Source organism: Clarias gariepinus, chromosome 5 (assembly GCF_024256425.1).
Source record: "Clarias gariepinus isolate MV-2021 ecotype Netherlands chromosome 5, CGAR_prim_01v2, whole genome shotgun sequence".
Classification (NCBI taxonomy): Eukaryota; Metazoa; Chordata; class Actinopteri; order Siluriformes; family Clariidae; genus Clarias; species Clarias gariepinus.
Window position 1 is genome coordinate 28,902,562 of NC_071104.1, and position 21,702 is coordinate 28,924,263.

Genomic DNA, 21,702 nt, shown 5'->3' on the forward strand with positions numbered 1-21,702 from the left:
GAAGGATCCATCTGATGGACTTTGGACTACTCTTTAGGCCAGAAATGTCAAATTTTAGTTTCAGTTTCTGTTTTCTGTTCTGCAGTGAAATAAATAAGTAAATTTTATTTGGTGTGATTTGTTCTATATTTATTCTATATTTTATTTTTATTATTCATAATAATAAAAAAATAATAATAATCTTTTTTGTAAACAGTATATTTATTAAAGTTATGAGTAGTTTAATAAAAGGTGTGGTGTGCACAAAATGTGATTTTTTTTTATTTTTTTTGGAGGGGGGGGGGGGGGATATGCCCCAGGAGGGAGTCTCGCAATTCAGTGTAGAACCGCCACTCTAAGGATCATTTTAAGAGAAATGATACCATTGAGGCTTATCAGGTTTGAGGTGTTAACACCCCAGGTCCTTCTTTCCATCTCTTCTCCCTTAATACACTCTGTGTGGTTGGTTTCAATGTTTTTTTTTTTAAGTTTAGTACAATTTCCCTTGCTAAGGTTCAGGACATTTCCTCTACATCACATGGGCAGTTCTTTATTTCCTCTTTGTAAGAAGTTCTGTCATTGTTTGATATTAAACCCACTTTATAACCCAATTTTTTTAAGTGCGTGTCAGCTGTGGGTGTCAGTAGTCACTTGTGTACAGAGAGTACAGGAAAGGGCTGAGAACACAAGTTTGGGGACACTGATGTTCAGGCTCATAAAGTAAGAAATATGTCGGTGGGGTCTGTGGTCTGTTGGATAAAAGTTCTAAATCCATATACAAAGAGAGGTCTTTAGACCCAGGGCCTTCAGTTTGCTGACAAGCTTGATTGGATTAATGGAATCAAAAGCCAAACACAATTTTAGACCAGATCTCCATACTTTATCATTTATTCAGGGACAACTACAATCAGGCTGTTTCTGTTTTGTTCTCAGCTTCGGCAAAAAAAGTTAAAAACTTCTTTAGTCTACGTGGCACAATCATTAATACATAATTAAAATGTGAGTTTTCCACTACAACATACTGTAGGTGTGATGATTCATGAAGATAAGTGAGTGCTGCTACTGCAATAAGTGGAGGGTTTAGCTGTGAAATATTAAAAAATGGATAAATTCTATAGTCCCATGACAAAGCTAGTTTTTAAGATTATGGTAGAAATTTGTGGAGTGAGACCTGAAGGTTGACCAGTTTGACTTATAAGCGCCTCTGATATTATTGAAGAACTGATTATGCACAGTTAGTGTAGTTATTATCCAAGGTAGGCATGGGCTTTCATGGCATGGAATATGATGAAGAATTTTTTTCACTTAATCAGTGCTGGGTAAAATTAGACCTAAAGACACATATTAAAATATTCATATCTAGACATTATTTAGCTGAAATAACTTGTTTCCCATGAACACAAAGCAGGTGCATTAGTTTGCCGGAGTAAAGGAAAGCTTTTTGTGCTGAGGAAGGTGTTACTGACATGAGAGATGATTATTTGTCTGTTATGCAATGACATACATACAGTATTTTTTATTATAAAAACACATTGGATACAATTCTTTGGATAAAACATGTTTTTTATGTTTTTGTTTCAAATATCTAAGCATAAGAATAAACGGGTAAAAAGTACAAGTAACCTTTGATTGATTTGGTTAAGAATAAATGTATTTACAAATGAATGGTAACCGCTATAATATTTTCACTCTTGCAAACTGAAAGCTCCAACAGCACAGCTTGCTTTGTAGCCTCAGACACAAGTACCATGTCTGGTCAAAGGGTGGTGAAAGCAATGTGGCTGGGGAACTTCAGCTGTCATTCAAGGTCCACCAAAAGCTACCAATCTCTAGAGGAGGTTGGGATCCCTGCCGGAGTTCTTTTGACTGAGGCTACCTGCTCTCCAGCTCTAACAAAGGCAATTGTTTTCTTTGAGGGACGTTTGCCCACACCAGGCCCATGATGACTCCAGCAATGGTCCTCAGAACTTGGTCATATCTCCACCGGTATCGCCCTTCTCCAAGTGCCATGCTGCAGCAGCTGAGGATGTGCTCTAGGGTGCCTCCCTTGGAACACAATGGGCATGCTCGTGTTCCTGCTATGCCCCATGTGTGTAGATTAGATGGATTTGAAAGCACATCATACACTGCCTGAATAAGAAAATTGAATGCAGTGAGGCTCGGCTTTCCAGATCTCAGTCCAGGTCACTTTCCTCTCAACTGCATTTTCCCATCCTGTCCAGGCCCCCTGTAGCGTCAATCTCACAGCCTTGCAGGATCTCGCCTCCTCCACTGCTGCTCTTACCTCCTCTTGAACAAGGTGCCGCCTCCCCTTCCCTCTGGTGTTTATTTGGGAAGTTAGAAATGATCCTAAGCCGGCTCTGCCTTTTGAGATCACTCTTACCAGGCTCCTATGCCGCAGCCTTGCCGGAGCCTCCCAGACCGCCTCCTCTGCCCTTCACTTCCTGCGTGGCCTCACTTGGATCCCAGCTTTAGCCACCTTTGGATCACTAGAGTCCCTGTACTGCAACACTTCTCTAGCCTTTGTTACCTTGAATTCCTCTTCCAAGGATTTGAAGGGCAGCTGCGGTATGTTGTTGCGCCCATAAAGTGCAATGCTGCTCAGGCTCTGGTGGTTGCTGACTTTCCTCTCTAGGATCTCAACAGTAGAGTTAGGGACAGCATAAATGAGGAGGATCCACAGGATTTCGGGAAGGATGTTGGTTGACCCAGGCTTTGAACTTTCCAGGTAGACTAGACTTGTCCACAGATTTCAGCCAGCCATCCAACTCAGCACAAGTTGACTGGATAGATGATGGGTGAGAGCTGTCAAAAAACTTGGCCAAGCTCTGACTGGCTTCTCTGAGATTGTTGGTATGGCTGTACCTGTGATGTAAAACCGGAAATTTGTCCGCCACCTTGCTTTTGTTCAGCACCATAGATCTTGATTTGGAAGGTTTGAAATGCATCCGGGCCCATTCCATTAGCTTCTTGAGACACTTTAGAATCCATCGGCAGCCTGGCACTGATTCTGTCGTTACTGTTAGGTCATCCATAAATGCCCTGATGGATGGCTGCCGTTGTCTCGAATTCATTCGGAGCCCCCTGCACTCTGGCTCAGTAGACTTGGTGAGCATATTCATGGCCAGAGAGAACAGCATCACAGAGATATTGCAACCTGTGATGATACCTTATGCCAAGCTGATGTAGTTGTTCCAGAAGAGACCCTGATCCTGAAGTTGTTGTAGTAGTCAGCTTTGAGGTCTCTGCACCTGTTTGAAACATGATGCCTTATCAGAGTGAGCTGGACTAACTTGTGTGGAATGGAGCCGAACGCATTTGCTACAGTAGGTCAAGCCATAACACTGACAGGTTGCCTTTGTTCTCTCTGGCCTCCCAAATTAGCTGTGACACCACACCGGTATGCTCCACACAGCCATGCATACTGTACCTAAAATGCCGCCCTTTTGCACTGTTTAAGTTCATGTAGGCTTTATTGTCACTTCAACTAATAAAGCTTGCATCATCGCCTCCTGTGCCACTCTGCCCAGCGGAGGACCCTAATCTTCTTCCGGAAGATGCACATCAACTCTGCAAGGCCAATGCATTCCTCCTCTCCTGCCCCCTTATACTGGGACTTCAGAGCTTTCATCTCCTTCCTGATGTCATGTATCTTCGCTGCTCTTTGATTTTTCATGTAAGAAGTCCCGGAGCTTAGCTTCTCCACCTCACCAAACCATTCAGCTGCAATGCTGACAATGATTGCAGTCATAACTTAAAGTTTCCGGTTAGCCTCTCCCTTTGTTGTCACCTCCAGCATTTGGTCAACATCATTGTCAAACTGCTTCCACAGTGACATCATGGTGGCTGCAGGCCATTTAATCCACCTCTAATTTAACTTGATGTTTAAGGGATTAGTCCACAGCACTTAGAGGTTCCAGGCACTGTGGGGTGATTCCGGGCCAGGCTCCTCCTGCGTCTCATCAGGTTGGACACCTGGTGTTGCTCCTACTCCCAACAAACACTTTATCTTTGTTTGGTGGATTTTTAAGCCATGGATGTTCTTGCAGACTTTACCACATGTACACTGTTTGCTAATTGTCGTTTGTCCGTTGCCTGTGTCTGTTTCCAATGTGTCAGTATCAGTTTGGGATGCTCATCCTTCCCTCTTCTCTGGGATTCCTGGGGGTATCTTTCTAATGAATCCGTAGTAGCTTGGTTGGGTGTCCGCCTCTCGGTGGACACAGAATGGGTTGCCAGCCCACTCTGCCCCGGTTGCTGTCTCTCCAAGCTGTCACTGTCGCTCCAGTAGTCACCACACTATTCATGGTTGTCATCCAGTCTTTCCTGGCTGTCACTGATGTCTCAGGGTGTACGCTCTGTAAATACATCTGCTGATGCATCTGGACACATCTTCAGTAATGTTCTAAAATGAAGCCTGACACAACCAACACTTATTTTTGCAAAAGGCAATATTTTGTCACCCTTTTAGTCAGTGGCACAAAAAAAAGAGTCCCTGTATGGGTTACTGTATAACCCCTGGGAGTCATTATTTTAGTGATCTTGTCAACTAAAATTAAAATTAAACTATTTGTGGGTCTTTCAGAAAATATTGATCTTAACATCCTCCTTGCATTTTTGTAAGAGTGTATAAGCACTCAAAACTTGATACTGTGATATTTATTGCTACCGTCATTTTTGATAGAATGTTGCAACTTCTACATATATTTTTTTTAAATTTGCATAAAAGAACTGCATGGCCAATGCAAAACAATGAATAGAAATTGGAACAAATACAATAGAATTGTAAAATACTACACTGAATTATACAATTTGTGGTTCAGAGATTTTGAAAATAACTCACTGTACATCTCTTTTTTTCTTCTTTGCACCATATTATTTTCTCTTCTATTGCATTTTTATTAGCAGTAGCAGGTCCTTCATATTTAACAAAAGAAATGGTTGTGTTCACGCTGCATTGACTCCCAGTGAAATTTCACATTGACTTAAAAACCAAACAGGATTTAAACAAGAGGAGTATAACAAAACAGTACAGCTTAACTCAACAGCAGTTTTAACACAACAGATGCAAGACAACCAAACAGAAATTAGGCAGGCTATTTATAACAAAACTAATGAGCCACCTCAGTTCAGGTGAATGCTCCCATCACCTGACCAAGGTGCATCCTGGGAAATGTAGTCCAAAAAGTCAAAACAAAAAACATAACAGTCATAGGGCGCAAGTTTTTTTTTTTTATATATATGTGTATCTGTACAAATATGGAAAAATATGATTTTTTTGTAAAAATATAGAGCGGAAAATCATTTCTTTTTCCATTTGGATTGACCAATAAAGCAATGAATTGTCTTGGTCATGGTGCCTAAGTGAACTGTCAGTATTTTATAATCCACCCTGCATACTTTCAATCAAAAGGTGCAGGCTATTTGTTGGTGCCTTTTATATTACAAACAGCAGGGGCAGAGTTTTTTTTCATAACCTGCAGTTATGGAATAACCATTCAATTAATATTGGGATGCAGACAACACAATCTCAGTGTTTAAGTCTAGACTCTTTTTTAAAATAAAGTATTTTGTGAATGTAATTTTTATGCACTATGCACAAAATCCATTACATCACAGTGCTCTAACCTGAGTTACAAGTGATCTTATCCTTCTGCCTTCCTGACCTGTTTGATGCATCCTGGGATCTACTTCTGGTTGGAGTCCACATCACACATAGACCAATAAGTGCTGCTGAGGATGACCCCATATAGTCTGCTTAAACGATTTATGTAATATCAGGAAGATTTTACTTAATAACTATGCTGATGGCTTGGACTGCATATACAAGCAGGCTCACTATGGTGGCTTATGACAGCAGTTACACACATAGTTTAAGGCCATGAACAGTTTTGTACCCAAGTCCCCATCAGCGGAGAGTTGTTAACCTCAAATACTGGACTATATATTAACTTAAACATATTTTCAGTTATACAACTGCACAATATCTCAACGCACACAATTGTAAAAGGAATTTATTTATAGTTATACCATCTAGTATCACTCAATGAGGTTGGTTTCCCTTGTACGTCTAAATGTGATTGTCAGGTGTCCATAAACATATACCAATATGTGTTGATAAAGTACCAATGTTGACCTCTGTGTGGCCTGGTCTGATGAATTATTTTTTTTTTAACATATTCATGGCTGGCTGTTTGTATTTTGCTTAACTGGAGAAGAATTTAGACCAGAAATCATTCTTGGAAGAAGTTAACCAGCAGAGGTAGTGAGGCACTCTGGACAATGTAGAAACCTTGGGTCTTGGCATTTATATGGATGTTGCTTTGAACCATATCACCGAACTAAAAATCGTTGCAGACCAAAAGCCTTCCATAGCAACAGTATTCCCTTAATGAAATCGGCCTCTTTCAGCAGTATAAAAGCAATCAGCCAGACTTGGCCTTAAAATTGCCAAGATGTATTATTCTAACAAAATATGCAAAAATGATTGATACTATAATATCCCAAATAACCCAATATATTATAATTGAGACTTGGCTTTCTTGAGTTTCATATTAATGTGTATGTGCCTGGTGTCCTGAGATGAAAATTCATCCAATCCAGGATGTACTCCAGAAAAAGGTGTCACAGTTCTCTGACTTAAGGGAATACACAATAAATACAGGTTTAACAATAACAAGTTAAACAACTTATGCAAAGCTGAATAAAAAAGTGCAGCTCTAGCTCCTTGGGGCATGACCCCACAAGACCCCTAGGGGTGTTCACTGGGTGTTCTGGTTCTTTTCTATCATGGCTGGCATTGCTTTTTTTTTTTTTTTAACAGAGATTTGCGCTGCATTGGCTTTTCTGCTGCATTAGCTGAATCAGGCATGGGTGAGCTTGAGTGAGCTTGGGTGCCCATGGCCCTATCACTAGTTTACTAGTGTATATAAGTATATACTTTTTTAAAAATCAATATTGAGTTTGTTAATGTTACAATTGATCAGTATATACTGTCTATTTTGATTTATTTTAAGTCATGCTTTATCGCTGATCATCTTTATCAGTTATTCTGTAAATAGGTCAACAATCACCTCAAAGTCAGAAACTCATATGGACCATGAAAAAAATATTCCCATTTCCCATTCTATAAATCCAAATTTGATCACTCTTAATATTATTATTATTATTATTATTTTGTAAACATCTTGTACTCAAAATACATTAACATGAAATTTATTAGAACACATGGCACAAAGTTATGTTGTACAGACACACGTTATGTCATATGTTGTACATGTCATATAGACATTTTTTGTACTTAAACACAATATATTTTACCGTGTGAATTTAAAAAAATTGTTGATCTAACAAATTGAGGGTAATAGAATATAACTTTGTCAGCTGTAATAATAAATTACGTGTTAATTTAGTAAAAAAATTTAATGCAAGCTGTTTACAAAAAAACATTTAAGTAAAGTGATCAAATTTGGATTTATTCCACATGTTACCTTCCTAACGGCAATTCATCTTAGTCAATCCACCAACTGGCATGTCCTTAGGAGGTGGGAGGAAACCCATGAAAACTCAAAGCGAACACACACACTTACACACACACCATCAAAAACCTGAGCACAGGACTAAAGAGCTGTGTGGGAGAAACCCCCAAGCTCTACTACCCAGTTGCTTTACCTGTTACGCATAAGGAGCCCAATCTGTAAAAGAGCATTTTTTCTTCTCAAACTTTGAACTGTGACTTTTTTGGAGCTGTGGTGTTTTATGACAGAAGGTACGTATTAATGTTTTACATTTTATAATAGATTTTACAATAGCCAAGATGTTCTTTCTTGTACATATTAAAGTCTCCAGTGATTGAACACTTTCAGTAGAGTTCATCTGAGTACAACCGGCCCTTATAATCACTGAAGGTGCTAATTCAATGCTGGAAATTTTGCATATTTGTTTCTTTGCATGTATTGGTTTATGTACAGGCAATGAAAAATGAGAAAATGTAAATCATACAACAACAACAACAACAACAACAACAAAATAATAATAATAATAATAATAATAATAAAAATAATAATAATAAGGTTGACACTCTGTGCGTGCATGCGAGTTGAGGGGCTGTGGTTTAACCTGGTTGTTTTGGCAACCACTCTCTATGCTTAGCTGACTCACATTGTGAGAGGGAAAAGGCTGAGAATGAGACCTGACTAAAGGTTTCAATACAAGTTTTATGGGGGTTTTGTGAAGTTAAGCGAGTTTCGGTGTGGGAAAAACAGTTGTTTGAGTTGCTTTAGGTTTTTGTTTTTAAACTACTTTAATGTTTACACTCTGTAATCCCAATTATTTTCAATGGAGAGAAGTCAGACCAAGTTGTACCAGAAGTTTAGAAGGGATTGATGATTTTATATGATTTTTTCCATAGTAGAGATTTTTAAGCGTTCTCGCTTTTCAAATGTACCAAAAAGTGCACAAGCTACTAGACACAGGGACATAATGGTCCCAAAGGAATCTTAGTAACTTGACAACACTGCGGTTTGTGCTGAAATTTTGAAGTTTAACAATGACAATTTGCTAAACAACTAATATTAAATTGAAAGTTTCATGGGGGACTATTCCTTCCAGGGGTATGACCCATATTAAATGTTAAATTTTAAAGGGCTAAAAAGTGCAATAATAATAATAGTAGGGGCACCCTCAGGGCATCTTTAAAAAAAAAATAACAACCTATAGCCGATACTAAACCTAAGAACCTAATCTAAGAAAATGGGCATTAAGGTCCATCAATGAGATAGATTTATAAAAATGACTGCATATTATCATATTAGTGCAGTCAAAAATTAATATACATGTTCATTGTCAGGTTCATAATATGAAGATATGCTAAGCTGTAAAGTTAAGGTGCATCAATCCAATTACGGTTATGTGACATTAGGTACTGTATGGTTATTAATTGCAAAAAAAAGGTGAGAAAAAATCAAGTGAGGAATTCAATATTCCCTTATTCCCTAAGACCATAAAAGCAATTATTCTCCATAGACTCCTAGACACAAATTATTTTATTAGGAGCTGACAGCCCCTGATTATTATTATTATTATTATTATTATTATTATTATAATAATAATAATAATAATAATAATAATAATATCGTCCAATACCTCTTTCCCCAGGAATTGCTCATAATTACTTTCTCAATCAACAGTTTTCTTCAAATTCAAATTTTTGGGGGGTTTTACAGCATAGAGGCAGTGAGTAAGCAAAAAGGTGCTCCACTTTCTAAACCCCTACAAAACTTATATAAAAAGTTCAGCGAGGTGCCCTCTCTCAAATGTCCCAAGACATCTGGCTTAGAAGGAGAAGACTGACTTTGATTATTATGAGTCCTGCACTAAATGTTTTTAACTTAGAAACCAGATTTTAAATACATTTTAAACCAGATTACAACCTTCTAAGCGGGATGATGGTTAGGGGTCCTACTCAATGGCCGTGCAGCGGCAACTTGGTGGTGGAGAGGTTTGAACCTGGGACCTTCTGATCAGTTAACCAATGCCTTAAACCTTTGAGCTACTCCCTGCCAAGTTAATATTCGCAACAGCTCTAGACATGTGTGTAACATACGTGTTGTGTTGAATTTTGCATTATTATTCCTGTCAGGCAATTTTGGTTTAAGCATTTTATTTTTATATTAAGTATGGATTTACTTGTTGGGTGCTGGTCTTTTTCAGTTGATATTGGTTAGATTGAATAACTGAACATGAAGAAAACTAATCACAGCACAGATCAGCAATATACGGAAATACCCCATGATATTAAAGGTAAGATGTGTATTTCCAAAACAAATTTGTCTTTCAAATCAAGTAGTGCATAATATTTTATACACATGTCTTTTTTTGTTTTTTGTTTTTTACCACAGACACCAAAAATGGGTGAGTATAAATGGGTTAAGAGTATAAAGAGTGTTTAGCCAAACAAAGCTAACAAAATGTTATTTGTTGTTATCTTTAACTTCAAGAATTGGTGGTGACCAACAAGAAGAGAAAGCCCTGGATGTTGGCTTTTTCCAACTGTTTCGCTTTGCTACATGGCTAGATATTGTGATGATGATAGTTGGAGGGTTGTGTGCGATTGTCCATGGTGCTGCCTATCCCCTCATGCTGCTAGTCTACAGCGTAATGACTAACACCTTTATAGCCCATGAGCTAAAGATTCAGGAACTAGCTGATCCCAAGAAAAGAAATGGGACAGTGATGGAGCTGCTGGATAATAACACTGTGGTTTGTGGGTAAGGACTGTAATAAAAAACAACTTTTTCCATCATACAAAGCAAGTGTGTAATAATGTCTAATAAATGGCACATAAAACCACTTAATATAAATGTGTTCGATTATTAAACCTGCTGTTTATACCTTTTGCACAGTGTAGATATTGGGGCACAGATGACCATTTTTGCTTATTATTATGTGGGCATTGGAGTGGGTGTTCTAATTCTTAGTTATTTTCAGGTATGGAATTAAGCCTACCCAAATCATAAAGATTATAATAAATATAATATTTTTTATATACACACACACATACATATACATACACTCGCCTAAAGGATTATTAGGAACACCTGTTCAATTTCTCATTTATGCAATTATCCAATCAACCAATCACAAGGCAGTTGCTTCAATGCATGTAGGGGTGTGGTCCTGGTCAAGACAATCTCCTGAACTCCAAACTGAATGTCAAAATGAGAAAGAAAGGTGATTTAAGCATTTTTGAGCGTGGCATGGTTGTTGATGCCAGACGGGCCAGTCTGAGTACTGTATTTTACAATCTGTTCAGTTACCGGGATTTTTCATGCACAACCATTTCTAGAGTTTACAAAGAATGGTGTCAAAAGGGAAAAACATCCAGTATGTGGCAGTTCTGTGGGCGAAAATGCTTTCTTGATGCTAGAGGTCAGAGGAGAATGGGCCGACTGATTCAAGCTGATAGAAGAGCAACATTGACTGAACAAACGGTCAAACACTGTATTAGTTTGGTGTTCCTAATAATTCTTTAGGTGATTATATATATATATATATATATATATATATATATATATATATATACATACATACATATACACACACATACTGTATATATTATACTGTATATATAAACTATATGCATCCTGTCATCATTTTTAGATTGCTCTGTGGGTTTCCTCAGCTGCAAGGCAGACACAAAGAATGCGAAAAACATACTTCAGGAAAATCATGAGCATGGAAATTGGATGGTTTGACTGTAATTCTGTGGGAGAGCTGAACACAAGAATATCTGAGTAATGTTCTTTTTTTAAACTTAATTGTGCGAATAAAACATTTTAAATACTATGAATGAATTAAATTAAATCAAGGCAGATGTTATTTGTACCCAGTCCACCTTATTGCACAAGACATAACTTGACACTCTCAACTCAGAAACTCAAAAATACTCATACAGTGGCAGCAAACAAAAGGAGATGAACATTGCACTAGTTATAGATATAACTAATTAAAATATAAAATACTAATTAGTAATCCCACACATTGGTAGATATGGCATTGGTAGAATGCAGAAGTCATGTACTAATTTTAAAAATTCATAAGATGCCTTCCAATGTTTGTATGTACAGTATGTCCTCTTATAACATAAAACAACATTAAAACTGTTTCTCTGGCATTGTTTAGGATGCAGAAATGGGAGTGGCATTTTAAGAAATGAAACAGTTTTCACAATTTTATCCCCTCTATCAACTGAAGTACTACCAAACTACCAAGTACTACCAGCGGGTCCAATTGAAGGGCATCAGAGAAAACACCTTTCACCCATCCTGACCATAGCACCTTCCAACCATACTACCATATTTGCCTCAGGAATTTCGATTTGAAGGCGAATTATCAACCTTTAGGCTTTAATATTTTGTTTATCTCATGCTACCACAGTTTTAAATACATGGAAGTTCCTATAATGATTTGAATTTATACAAAACATCTCACATTTGTGGATGGATACAACAATTCTTGCTAAAGGACCCAGTTTGGGAATTGGGACTGGGCCTATATTCGACATCTCTTTCTTCTGATCAGTACCTTATGAATTGATGACGCCAAGTCATTATGTCATGTTTTATGACACCTTTCCATTCAGCAAGATGCTTAGATACAAAGATGCACATACTACCAAATATATGTCTAATTATAATTTTTCTCTGTGTGTATTCTTAGTGATGTTAACAAAGTCAACAATGCAATGGCAGATCAAATGGCCATGTTTATTGAGAAGATTTCTACCTTTATCTTTGGTTTTCTGGTGGGCTTTATTGGAGGATGGAAGCTGACACTGGTGATGACTGCAGTGAGCCCTCTGATCGGACTGGCAGCAGGACTCATCACCATGGTCAGTAATTTTTCTATTAGTCAATAATGTTCTCATATTAGCAATAATGTTTTCTAATTTTTTTATTAATTATTATAGTAAGTATCATGTAAAATAAAGAAAATCAATTGATTTTTAAATATGCTTTACTGGTTTAAGAAGGAATAACAGAAACTATGTATTTGCAGGCAGTTGCTAAGTTGACAGGTCGTGAGTTGCAAGCCTATGCTAAAGCAGGCGCTATAGCTGATGAAGTCCTCTCTGCCATCAGAACAGTTTTTGCATTCGGTGGAGAGGAAAAGGAGATAGAAAGGTTTGGTATCTTATCATGTGTGGCAAATGGCAAATACTGTACAGGGGCTGTAGTAGTCTACTGTAGTCCCTACACTAATAAACGACTCGGTAAGCCATATGAATAAGCATAACAAAATAGTTTGTGTTATCTTTAGATATGACAAGAACCTTGAGGAGGCTCAAACCTGGGGAGTGAAAAAAGGAATAATCATCGGTATATTTCATGGGTTTCTGTGGTGCATCATCTTCCTCAGTTATGCTCTTGCATTCTGGTATGGATCCAAACTTATCATTGATACTAAGGAGCTCACACCTGGAACCCTCATTCAGGTATGAGTAATTCACAAAGATGTATCATTTATATTTAGCAGACAAAATTATCCAGAGTGACTTACATTTTTCTTATTACACATCTGAACAGTTAAGAGCCTTGCTCAAGGCCCCATCAGTGGCAACTTGGTGGTTGTGGGGTTTGAACCTAGGACCTTCCAAACTGTAGTCCAATGCATAACCACTGAGCTACATAATCATATACTATATCCAATTTTAATATAATGTTTTAATATAATGATATAATTTTTTTTATTTATCATTCAGCTTACTGTTGTTTGTCATTTTCTGAGCATTTTCTCCTCGCAGCACATTAGATTGAAAAGGTGTTTGAATGCTTGTCATTGTTTAAACATAATTTGTTTAATCAACTTAAAAATAGTTTTATAAAAAACATTTGTGTCTTCAGGTGTTTGTTGGAGTGCTTATGGGAGCTGCAAGCCTGGGCCAAGCCTTTCCTTCTCTAGAAGCCTTTGCTTCTGGTTGTGCTGCTGCCAAGAGTATATTTGAAACAATTGATAGGGTAAAACACAAAACACAACTAGCTAAAAATTAAAGTAATAGCAAATTGCAATCGTACAATCATAATTTACAATTGCACAATGGCTACATTAAATAATTGATCACTGCTAAAAATTCTGTTTACACAGGTCCCCAAAATTGATTGTTTTTCAGAAGAAGGGCACAAGTTAGAGAGTGTGAAAGGTGACATTGAATTCCACAATGTTCAGTTCAATTATATCTCCAGACCTGAAGTGAAGGTTAGACACCACAATTTTTCATTTATAATGATGCTTTATTTTTTATATGTCCATATCCCTATTATATTTACATTCCAGTTTTTGTAGATTTTAGTTGATTTCAACTTACTGGTTAAAGCTGGGGAGACGACAGCATTTGTTGGACCTAGTGGATCTGGAAAAAGTACAGCAGTACAACTTATTCAGAGATTCTATGATCCTCAAAAAGGAATGGTAATTCACACTTGTTCAATGGATTAATTCATATGGGTGATAAATTCTCATATAATCTACTGTATATCTAAGTCTGAAGACAAAGCTAAGTATTTGTGAGCTGAACTGCCATCTTACTTAGGTCACCCTGGATGGCCATGATCTTCGAAGTCTGAATATCCAGTGGCTGCGTTCATTGATAGGCATTGTAGAGCAGGAACCAGTTCTCTTTGCCACAACTATAGCAGAGAACATCCGTTACGGCCGACCAGGAGTCAGCATGGAGGAGATTATACAGGCTTCTAAAGAAGCGAATGCTTATAACTTTATTATGGACCTTCCACAGGTACATAGTCAATCGCACAGGATAACATGATAGTTGGTTGTATAGCAGATTATTTGTAAAGTAAGAAATGGATACAACAGAGAATTTTTTGCAAAGAATAGTACCTTTAATGTTAAAACTTCCATCAAGTATTAAACTTAAAAGATTTTCAAGACATGCCATCTTTTTCATGACATGCTGACTTCATGCTCCAGAATTTTGATACACTGGTTGGAGAGGGTGGAGGTCAGATGAGCGGTGGGCAGAAGCAGAGGATTGCTATTGCTCGAGCTCTGGTCAGAAACCCCAAAATCCTTTTGCTGGACATGGCAACCTCAGCCCTGGACAATGAGAGTGAAGCTATAGTGCAGGAGGCACTAGACAAGGTAGTATCTGTGGTTTGGTTAGTTAATTTGTTTAAAGGCTTATTGTTTTGGTATTGACAAAATGTTTGTTTGCCAGGCCCGTGTTGGCAGAACTACCATCACTATCGCTCATCGTCTGTCTACAATCCGTAATGCTGATGTGATTGTGGGTTTTGAACATGGTCGTGCAGTGGAGAGGGGCACACACAAAGAATTAATGGATAGACAGGGAGTCTATTTCACTCTTGTTACACTTCAGGAGCAAGGACGCATTAATTCGGTAACAGATGAAAGTAAGTACATCATATAGGGTGACTGTCATTTCTAGTCTGAGAGTTGTTGTTAGTGGTGGTGGTTTATGTCCAGCTGGTTCTCTTAATATTTTATTTAGCTGGCAATCTTGAAGATGATAGGATTGAGCAGACAACAGGTTTCAGCAGAGGAGGCTATCAGGCAAGTTTAAGGTACAAAACAATCAAACATTTATGTTATAGTGTTTTAATAAGCAAAAAAAAAAGTTTAACTTCCTTGTTATGATTGTTTTTTCTTCTAAAAATAAATCAAATTTGTGCAGACGATCCTTGCGAAAGAAGCTATGGTCTCAAACGTCAAACCACTTGATTGATGCTATATCTGGGGAAATAAAATTTGATTCTGAAAACCTTGAAATGACAGCACTTAGCGACACTAAGGTAATATTCACTGTAAGAAATGTGTATAAAATATTTCTGCATTTAATATAATAGCAACATATTCATACTATTCTTCTCCATGATATTATTATCATTATTATATAGAACATTGATGATGAGGAAGAGATAACCGAATCAGCACCAGTGGCTCGAATTCTAAAGTACAACCAGCCAGAATGGCCATATATGGTGCTTGGCTCTTTTGCAGCAGCCTTAAATGGATCTGTTAATCCCATGTATGCCCTCTTATTCAGCGAAATCATAGGGGTAAGAGTCCATTTAAAAGCTTTATATATATATATATATATATATATATATATATATATATATATATATATATATATAAATTTTATTATTGATTTATTTATTTAATTGTTATTTTTTGTTGTTGTTGTTTTTTGGGGGCGATTCGGCATATTGGCCTTAAAATAAAACACATTTGTTAAATAGGAATGAGAAGCAGCACAGTGGTGTAGTGGTTAGCACTGTCACCTTGCACCTCCAAGGCCTGGGTTCGATTCCTGGCCAGGCTTGATTCCTGTCGCTGTGTGCATGGAGTTTGCATGTTTTTTCTGTGCTTGGTGGGTTTCCTCCCACCGTCCAAAGATATGCAGCTTAGGCTAATTGGCACTCCTAAATAGCCCGTTGTGTGTGTGTGTGCACCTTGTGATGGATTGGCACCCTGCCTCGTGCCCTAAGCCTCCTGGGATAGGCTCCAGGTCCCCACGACCCTGAATACAGGATGAAGCGGTATAGAAGATGATTGAGTGTGTGAAATGGTAATGATTTGAAAATTTTTGAATGAAGATTTAAAATGTTTTTTTTTGTTTTTTTTAGACGTTTGCTATCAGAGACCTGGATGAACAAAAAAAGCAGATTAACTTGATTTGTGTACTATTTGTTGCTGTCGGAAGTATGAGTTTCTTCTTACAGTTTCTAGAAGTAAGGTTTTTTTGTGTACATTATTTTTATAATATACATTTTATGGGTATGTGAAATTCTGTAACCTTAAAAATAATTATAATTGGCAGTGATAGGGAACTCTCAGTTCAAGTGAGGATGCTAGAAAAGGAATCCATCAACAGACCAAAAAAAAAAAAAACCCAGAACAAACCTATCCGGAAAAGAACAGAAAGGATTTAATTAACACATTTAAGTACTGTAAATAATCACAGAATACTTTTCTTGTAGAAAAACATACAAGATTAACTTGTAGCAGACCCCTTAAGTTAATTATAAATTACACACTTATTTGACATCTTTACATATTAACATGATTTAAAGAGGTCCTATTATGCTTTTTCAAATATTTTCTTTCATGCAGTGTGTCATGTAGCTGTATGTGCACATAAACTATCTGCACTATCTGTGACGCTGACAGTGCACGATAAATTGATTTTTTGTCTATTAAAACAAGGATCAGCTCACATTCGCCTAAACGAGTCGTTAGCAAATCTATTTTTACTCTGTTACGGATCCATGTCACTCCATAACATATTTGCATAATGTCCGCCCACATTCTACGTCACGAACAACTTGCCCGCCATCTTACAATTAACGTTACCACACACTTTAATGTGATCAAGCATTCGTGCCAGGTTCCCCTAAACACTTTGTAATATAAAAAAACCAATAAAAACAAGAGCACACGAAATCCTTTTTAACTGTTTATTCTCCACCATTCACCAAAACTGAACTCTAACACTCAAAGTGCACATGCCTATCTACGGCAAGCCCCGAGGAAAAAAAAGGCAAAGAGTAAGGGCATGGAGCATGCGCACTTCGCATACACACGAAGAATAAGGGCACGGAGCATGCGTACTTCGCAAATCACGAATCTTTTTCGTTTACTTTATTTAGTTTTGTATAATACACGTTTACTTTATCTACTTGTTTGTGTTTGTCCTTTTTGCTTACCGGCCTTTTAACGCAACACCGCCACAAAGATAAAAGACCTCTCGATTTTTGTAGCCACAGTTAATATAAAATTAGCTGGTCGTTACACAGTAAAACCGACGCCATCTTTTCTATGTATTGACGGGTCTCCAGAGCTGTCGTTCAGTTATGGTCATGGGTGTTTCGTTTTTTCGACACATGCTGTAGCAGTTGACCAGTCATAAATTACCGCGCCATATATCTGGCCAATCACAGCAGTGAGGGCTCACGAAAAGGAGGGGTTTAGACAGACTGAAACTGCTTCATACGAGTCGTTCACGAATCATTTAGAAATGGGGTAAAATTAAACCTATTTTTAGAGAAAACTAAAGTGTTTTTAACCTTGCATACATGTAAACCTGTTTTAAGAGACTCTTTAAGCAATATTAGCAACATTGAAATGGCATAATTGGAACTCTTTAAAACATTAGGGTGGTGAAGAGAAACAAAAATACAAAAATTGTGTCTGTCCAGATACATACAGTAAATAACTGCCTGTAAATTACATTTGGTCAGATGACAATGTTTACTGTTTACACATATACTAACAGGAGTATGCATTTGCTAAATCTGGTGAGCAACTTACTCGAAGGCTAAGGAAGATGGGTTTTCAGGCTATGCTCAGACAGGAAATTGGATGGTTTGATGATCCTACCAACAGCCCTGGAGTTCTTAGCACTAGACTGGCTACTGATGCATCCATGGTGCAAGGGGTTAGTATGGCTGTGAACTGTTTTACAAAAGCTTCATCATACGCTAAATCTGCTTGACATGACTATGTTAGTGAATAATTAACATATGCAATATGTTAATAATGTCCTACATATCTGCTTCAGGCTACTGGGATTCAGATTGGCGTGATAGTGAACTCTCTAACAAATATTGGAACCTCATTTATCATTGCATTCTACTTCAGCTGGAAGCTAGGCTTGGTTGTAACATGCTTCCTTCCTCTTATTGCCCTCTCTGGTGTCATACAAGCTAAAATGCTAATTGGTTTCACTCATGAAGATAAGAAAGCAATGGAGGTAGCAGGACAGGTAAAGAGCAATGATGAGTATTTAAACACTTAGCATTATAAAATGTCTAAAGCTTCATAATTTTCTTATTAGGGTTAGAGAGTTGATGTCAATAAATGTTGTCATATTTGATGAAATATCTGATGCCATAGTACTAAAATTTTATTATTATTCTACACTATAGTAGAAATAGTAAAACTTAAGAAAACTATGAACAGGTACATCCCAACATTTATCTAATATATGTGATACTACAGGTTGCTAATGAAGCTATGGTCAACATCAGGACAATCGCAGGCCTGGCTAAGGAGAAAAAGTTTTTGGCTCTATATGAACAGCAGCTGTATGCACCCTACAAAACAGCCAAGAAGAAGGCTAACATCTATGCCATCTGCTTTGCCTTTGCCCAATGTGTTATCTTCATGGCATATGCAGCCTCATTTAGATATGGTGGCTATTTAGTTAATTTTGAGGGCCTGCACTATGTGGTTGTTTTCAGGTGAGCTCTAATAAATATTAACAATGTACATAGGACACAGTTATCTTATTTATAGTGGTATTGTTGTTGTTGTTGTTGTTGTTGTTTATGTACAAAATAAAACAACTTTTGAGTATACAGTATATTTAAACCTCTCTAAAATATTGCTGTGTGTCATGTCCAATGTGATATTGTAATTAATATAACTTAGTGCATAAAATATACATTGTGAATTATTTTCATTAAGGCTATTTGTGTTTACTCCTCCTCTAGAGTAATCACTGCCCTTGTAATCAGTGGTACAGCACTTGGAAGAACTTTCTCTTTCACTCCAGACTATGCCAAAGCTAAGATTGCTGCTGCACAGTTCTTTAAATTGATTGACAGAATTCCTAAAATTAGCTGTCAGGAAGAGGGGAAAAGATGGGTAAGAGAATGTTCAATGTTTAGACTTCACTTTGGTAAAAAATAAGAAGAATTTCAATAAAATTCACAATTTCATTTAAAGAAGAATATGGAGGGAGTGTAGTTCAGGGCAGATATTGAATGTAGAAAACAATTAACCATAATACACAAAGTTTTTATAGACACATAATATTTTGGACAATGTCCTTCTTTAGGTGTTTAAGTTAACAGCTTCATGGTCTGGAAGCTCTAAAACCTTTTGATATGTAAAATGGTTGATGTAGTACCTTTAGTAAAAACATGACGTTTTACATGAAATTTGTCAATTAGCAACAACATGATGCAAACTGATATGCCAATGTTAAACACTGTTTATGTTTTTGCCAGTGGAAATAAGACATTTGAAATGAAAAATCTTTTTTATTTGTTTTGGTAATCACGGTATTACAACATATTTTGATGTCCATCAATTTTAAATATATAGGTTAATGTTCTTTAATCTCTGTAGGATAATTTTATAGGTAGAATTGAGTTCAAAGACTGCAGGTTTACCTATCCAAGCCGGCCTAACATCCAGGTGCTGAGGGGACTGGAGATAGAAGTGAGCCCTGGCCAAACTCTTGCTCTTGTAGGCAGTAGCGGTTGTGGCAAGAGCACAAGTGTTCAGATCCTGGAAAGATTTTATGACCCAGATGATGGTCAAGTGGTAAGATGTCACTGTATTAATCTTTATGCTTAGCAAGATCTGCATACACAAGTTCATTATTTTGCTTAATAATAATTGTACATATGTCCCCTGACAGCTAATAGATGGACACCCATCCCATGAAATTAATGTACAGTTCCTCAGGTCACAGATAGGAGTTGTATCTCAGGAGCCTGTGCTTTTTGATCGCACAATAGCAGAGAACATTCAATATGGAGCTAACACACAATCCATCACCATGGATGAGATCATAGTGGCTTCCAAGAAGGCTTATCTGCATGATTTTGTAATGAATCTACCTGATGTGAGTGCAATAAATCAAATACAGTTCTCCAACTGTAATACAATAAAAATCTTTTATTCTGATAACATTTATAATAGTACTGTATGCCTAAAGCTTATTTTAAACAAGCATGATTTATTGACAGTTTGAATAAATATGTACTAAACATAGATTAAATAATTATAATAAACAAATATAAACCTTCTTACCTTAATTGTGATTCATTCACAGAAATACGAGACAAGAGTTGGAGCACATGGTTCACAGCTGTCTAGAGGGGAAAAACAGCGTATTGCAATAGCTCGTGCCATAATCAGAAACCCCAAAATCCTTCTGTTGGATGAGGCTACCTCTGCCCTAGACACAGAAAGTGAGAAGGTATGAATACCATTTATTTAAAAAAATATATATATATATTGTACCTACTGGACATTATTTATACAAATGAAATTTCAATAAATGCTCAAACAGCTAAGTCATTGGTAGCTTTTATGTGATGTCTTAAAAGTCTTTTTAAGTATTTAAGTATGCTTTAAGTAAAGTTTCTTTTTTGTCACTAATACACTCCCCCTTTAACAGAGTTTATAGGCTGATGGTATACTTAATCTGTGACTTATTGTACCAGTTTCAAAATGGGTTTATTGATAGATTTTAAAGTATTGAAAACATCTACGAAGTGACATAAATGTAAATGAAAATTTGGCTTTTTTTTTGCAGACAGTTCAGGCGGCGTTGGATGAAGCTCGATGTGGCCGCACCTGCATTGTTATTGCACACAGACTCTCCACCATTCAAAATGCTGATATTATTGCAGTGATGTCTCAAGGCATTATAGTTGAGAAAGGCACACATGAAGAGCTAATGGCTAAGATAGGAGCCTATCACAAGCTGGTTACTACAGGTGCACCTATAAGTTAAAAACTTTTTGTAGGATGATGACATAGACCCTTGCATTAATTTTTTAGTATAGTAAGTCCCAGATTCAGTTCAGTCTTATACAGTGGAAAACAGCTCTGAGAGTGGCATCCGTTTAAGCATGTAAACACCATGACTTCATTTTATTGCCAGATAATGTCGCTGAGCCTAGACCTGACCAAATAAAACAACCCCAGATTATACTCTGCGTCCAGAGGGTCGTACACTGGCCACTATGCATGAAGCATCGCTTCATGCGCTTCCCTTCTTACACTAATGCATCCATCACACTGGTACAGTATAGCGTCTTCAAATAACTTTAATAACTATGGATTTTCTCATAGCCAAACAACTGTTTATTCACAACAACAAAAAACTGCGTGGTAGAAACTAAATAAATAGTGACCTCTAGTTATCTAGTGCGTTCCTTCTCGGGTAGGTTTCTTGCCTGCTACAGTATGTGGAAGGCTTGGGTTTGATTCCTGGCCTCCAGTTTATCCCTACAGTTGTTTCAACCTATTAATACCCCTATCTCACCTATGCGCGGTGGCCATAAGTATGGTTCATCATGATTCACCGCGAGTTTTTGGCGCTGTGAGTATGTTTCCATCTTTCCATCTTTTTTTGCTGGTCCTCGCGGAAGCTTGAGGTCC

General features: G+C 37.2%; 1 protein-coding gene across 1 annotated transcript; it reads left to right on the forward strand.

Moving 5' to 3' along the window:
* The first annotated feature begins 7,622 nt into the window (after positions 1–7,622).
* Positions 7,623–21,636, forward strand: LOC128524188 (bile salt export pump-like). Its single transcript, XM_053496606.1, has 27 exons — positions 7,623–7,747; positions 9,691–9,780; positions 9,879–9,891; positions 9,978–10,247; positions 10,383–10,467; positions 11,140–11,273; positions 12,199–12,370; positions 12,538–12,662; positions 12,799–12,973; positions 13,383–13,496; positions 13,624–13,734; positions 13,822–13,947; positions 14,069–14,272; positions 14,467–14,637; positions 14,714–14,909; positions 15,008–15,080; positions 15,191–15,308; positions 15,414–15,575; positions 16,146–16,250; positions 17,795–17,956; positions 18,080–18,283; positions 18,520–18,761; positions 19,014–19,167; positions 19,654–19,851; positions 19,949–20,155; positions 20,366–20,512; positions 20,852–21,636. The coding sequence occupies exons 2-27, from the start codon at positions 9,720–9,722 to the stop codon at positions 21,050–21,052; spliced, it is 3,930 nt and encodes a 1,309-aa protein (XP_053352581.1). The 5' UTR covers positions 7,623–7,747; positions 9,691–9,719; the 3' UTR covers positions 21,053–21,636.
* The last annotated feature ends 66 nt before the right edge of the window (positions 21,637–21,702 follow it).

Bases quoted from the DNA above. Each gene is read 5' to 3' on its own strand.
- LOC128524188 (XM_053496606.1), top strand. From the start codon at position 9,720: ATGAAGAAAACTAATCACAGCACAGATCAGCAATATACGGAAATACCC. The intron at 14,638-14,713 runs GTAGTATCTGTG...TTTGTTTGCCAG, and splicing joins TGCAGGAGGCACTAGACAAG to GCCCGTGTTGGCAGAACTAC. The intron at 18,762-19,013 runs GTGAGCTCTAAT...CTCCTCCTCTAG, and splicing joins CACTATGTGGTTGTTTTCAG to AGTAATCACTGCCCTTGTAA.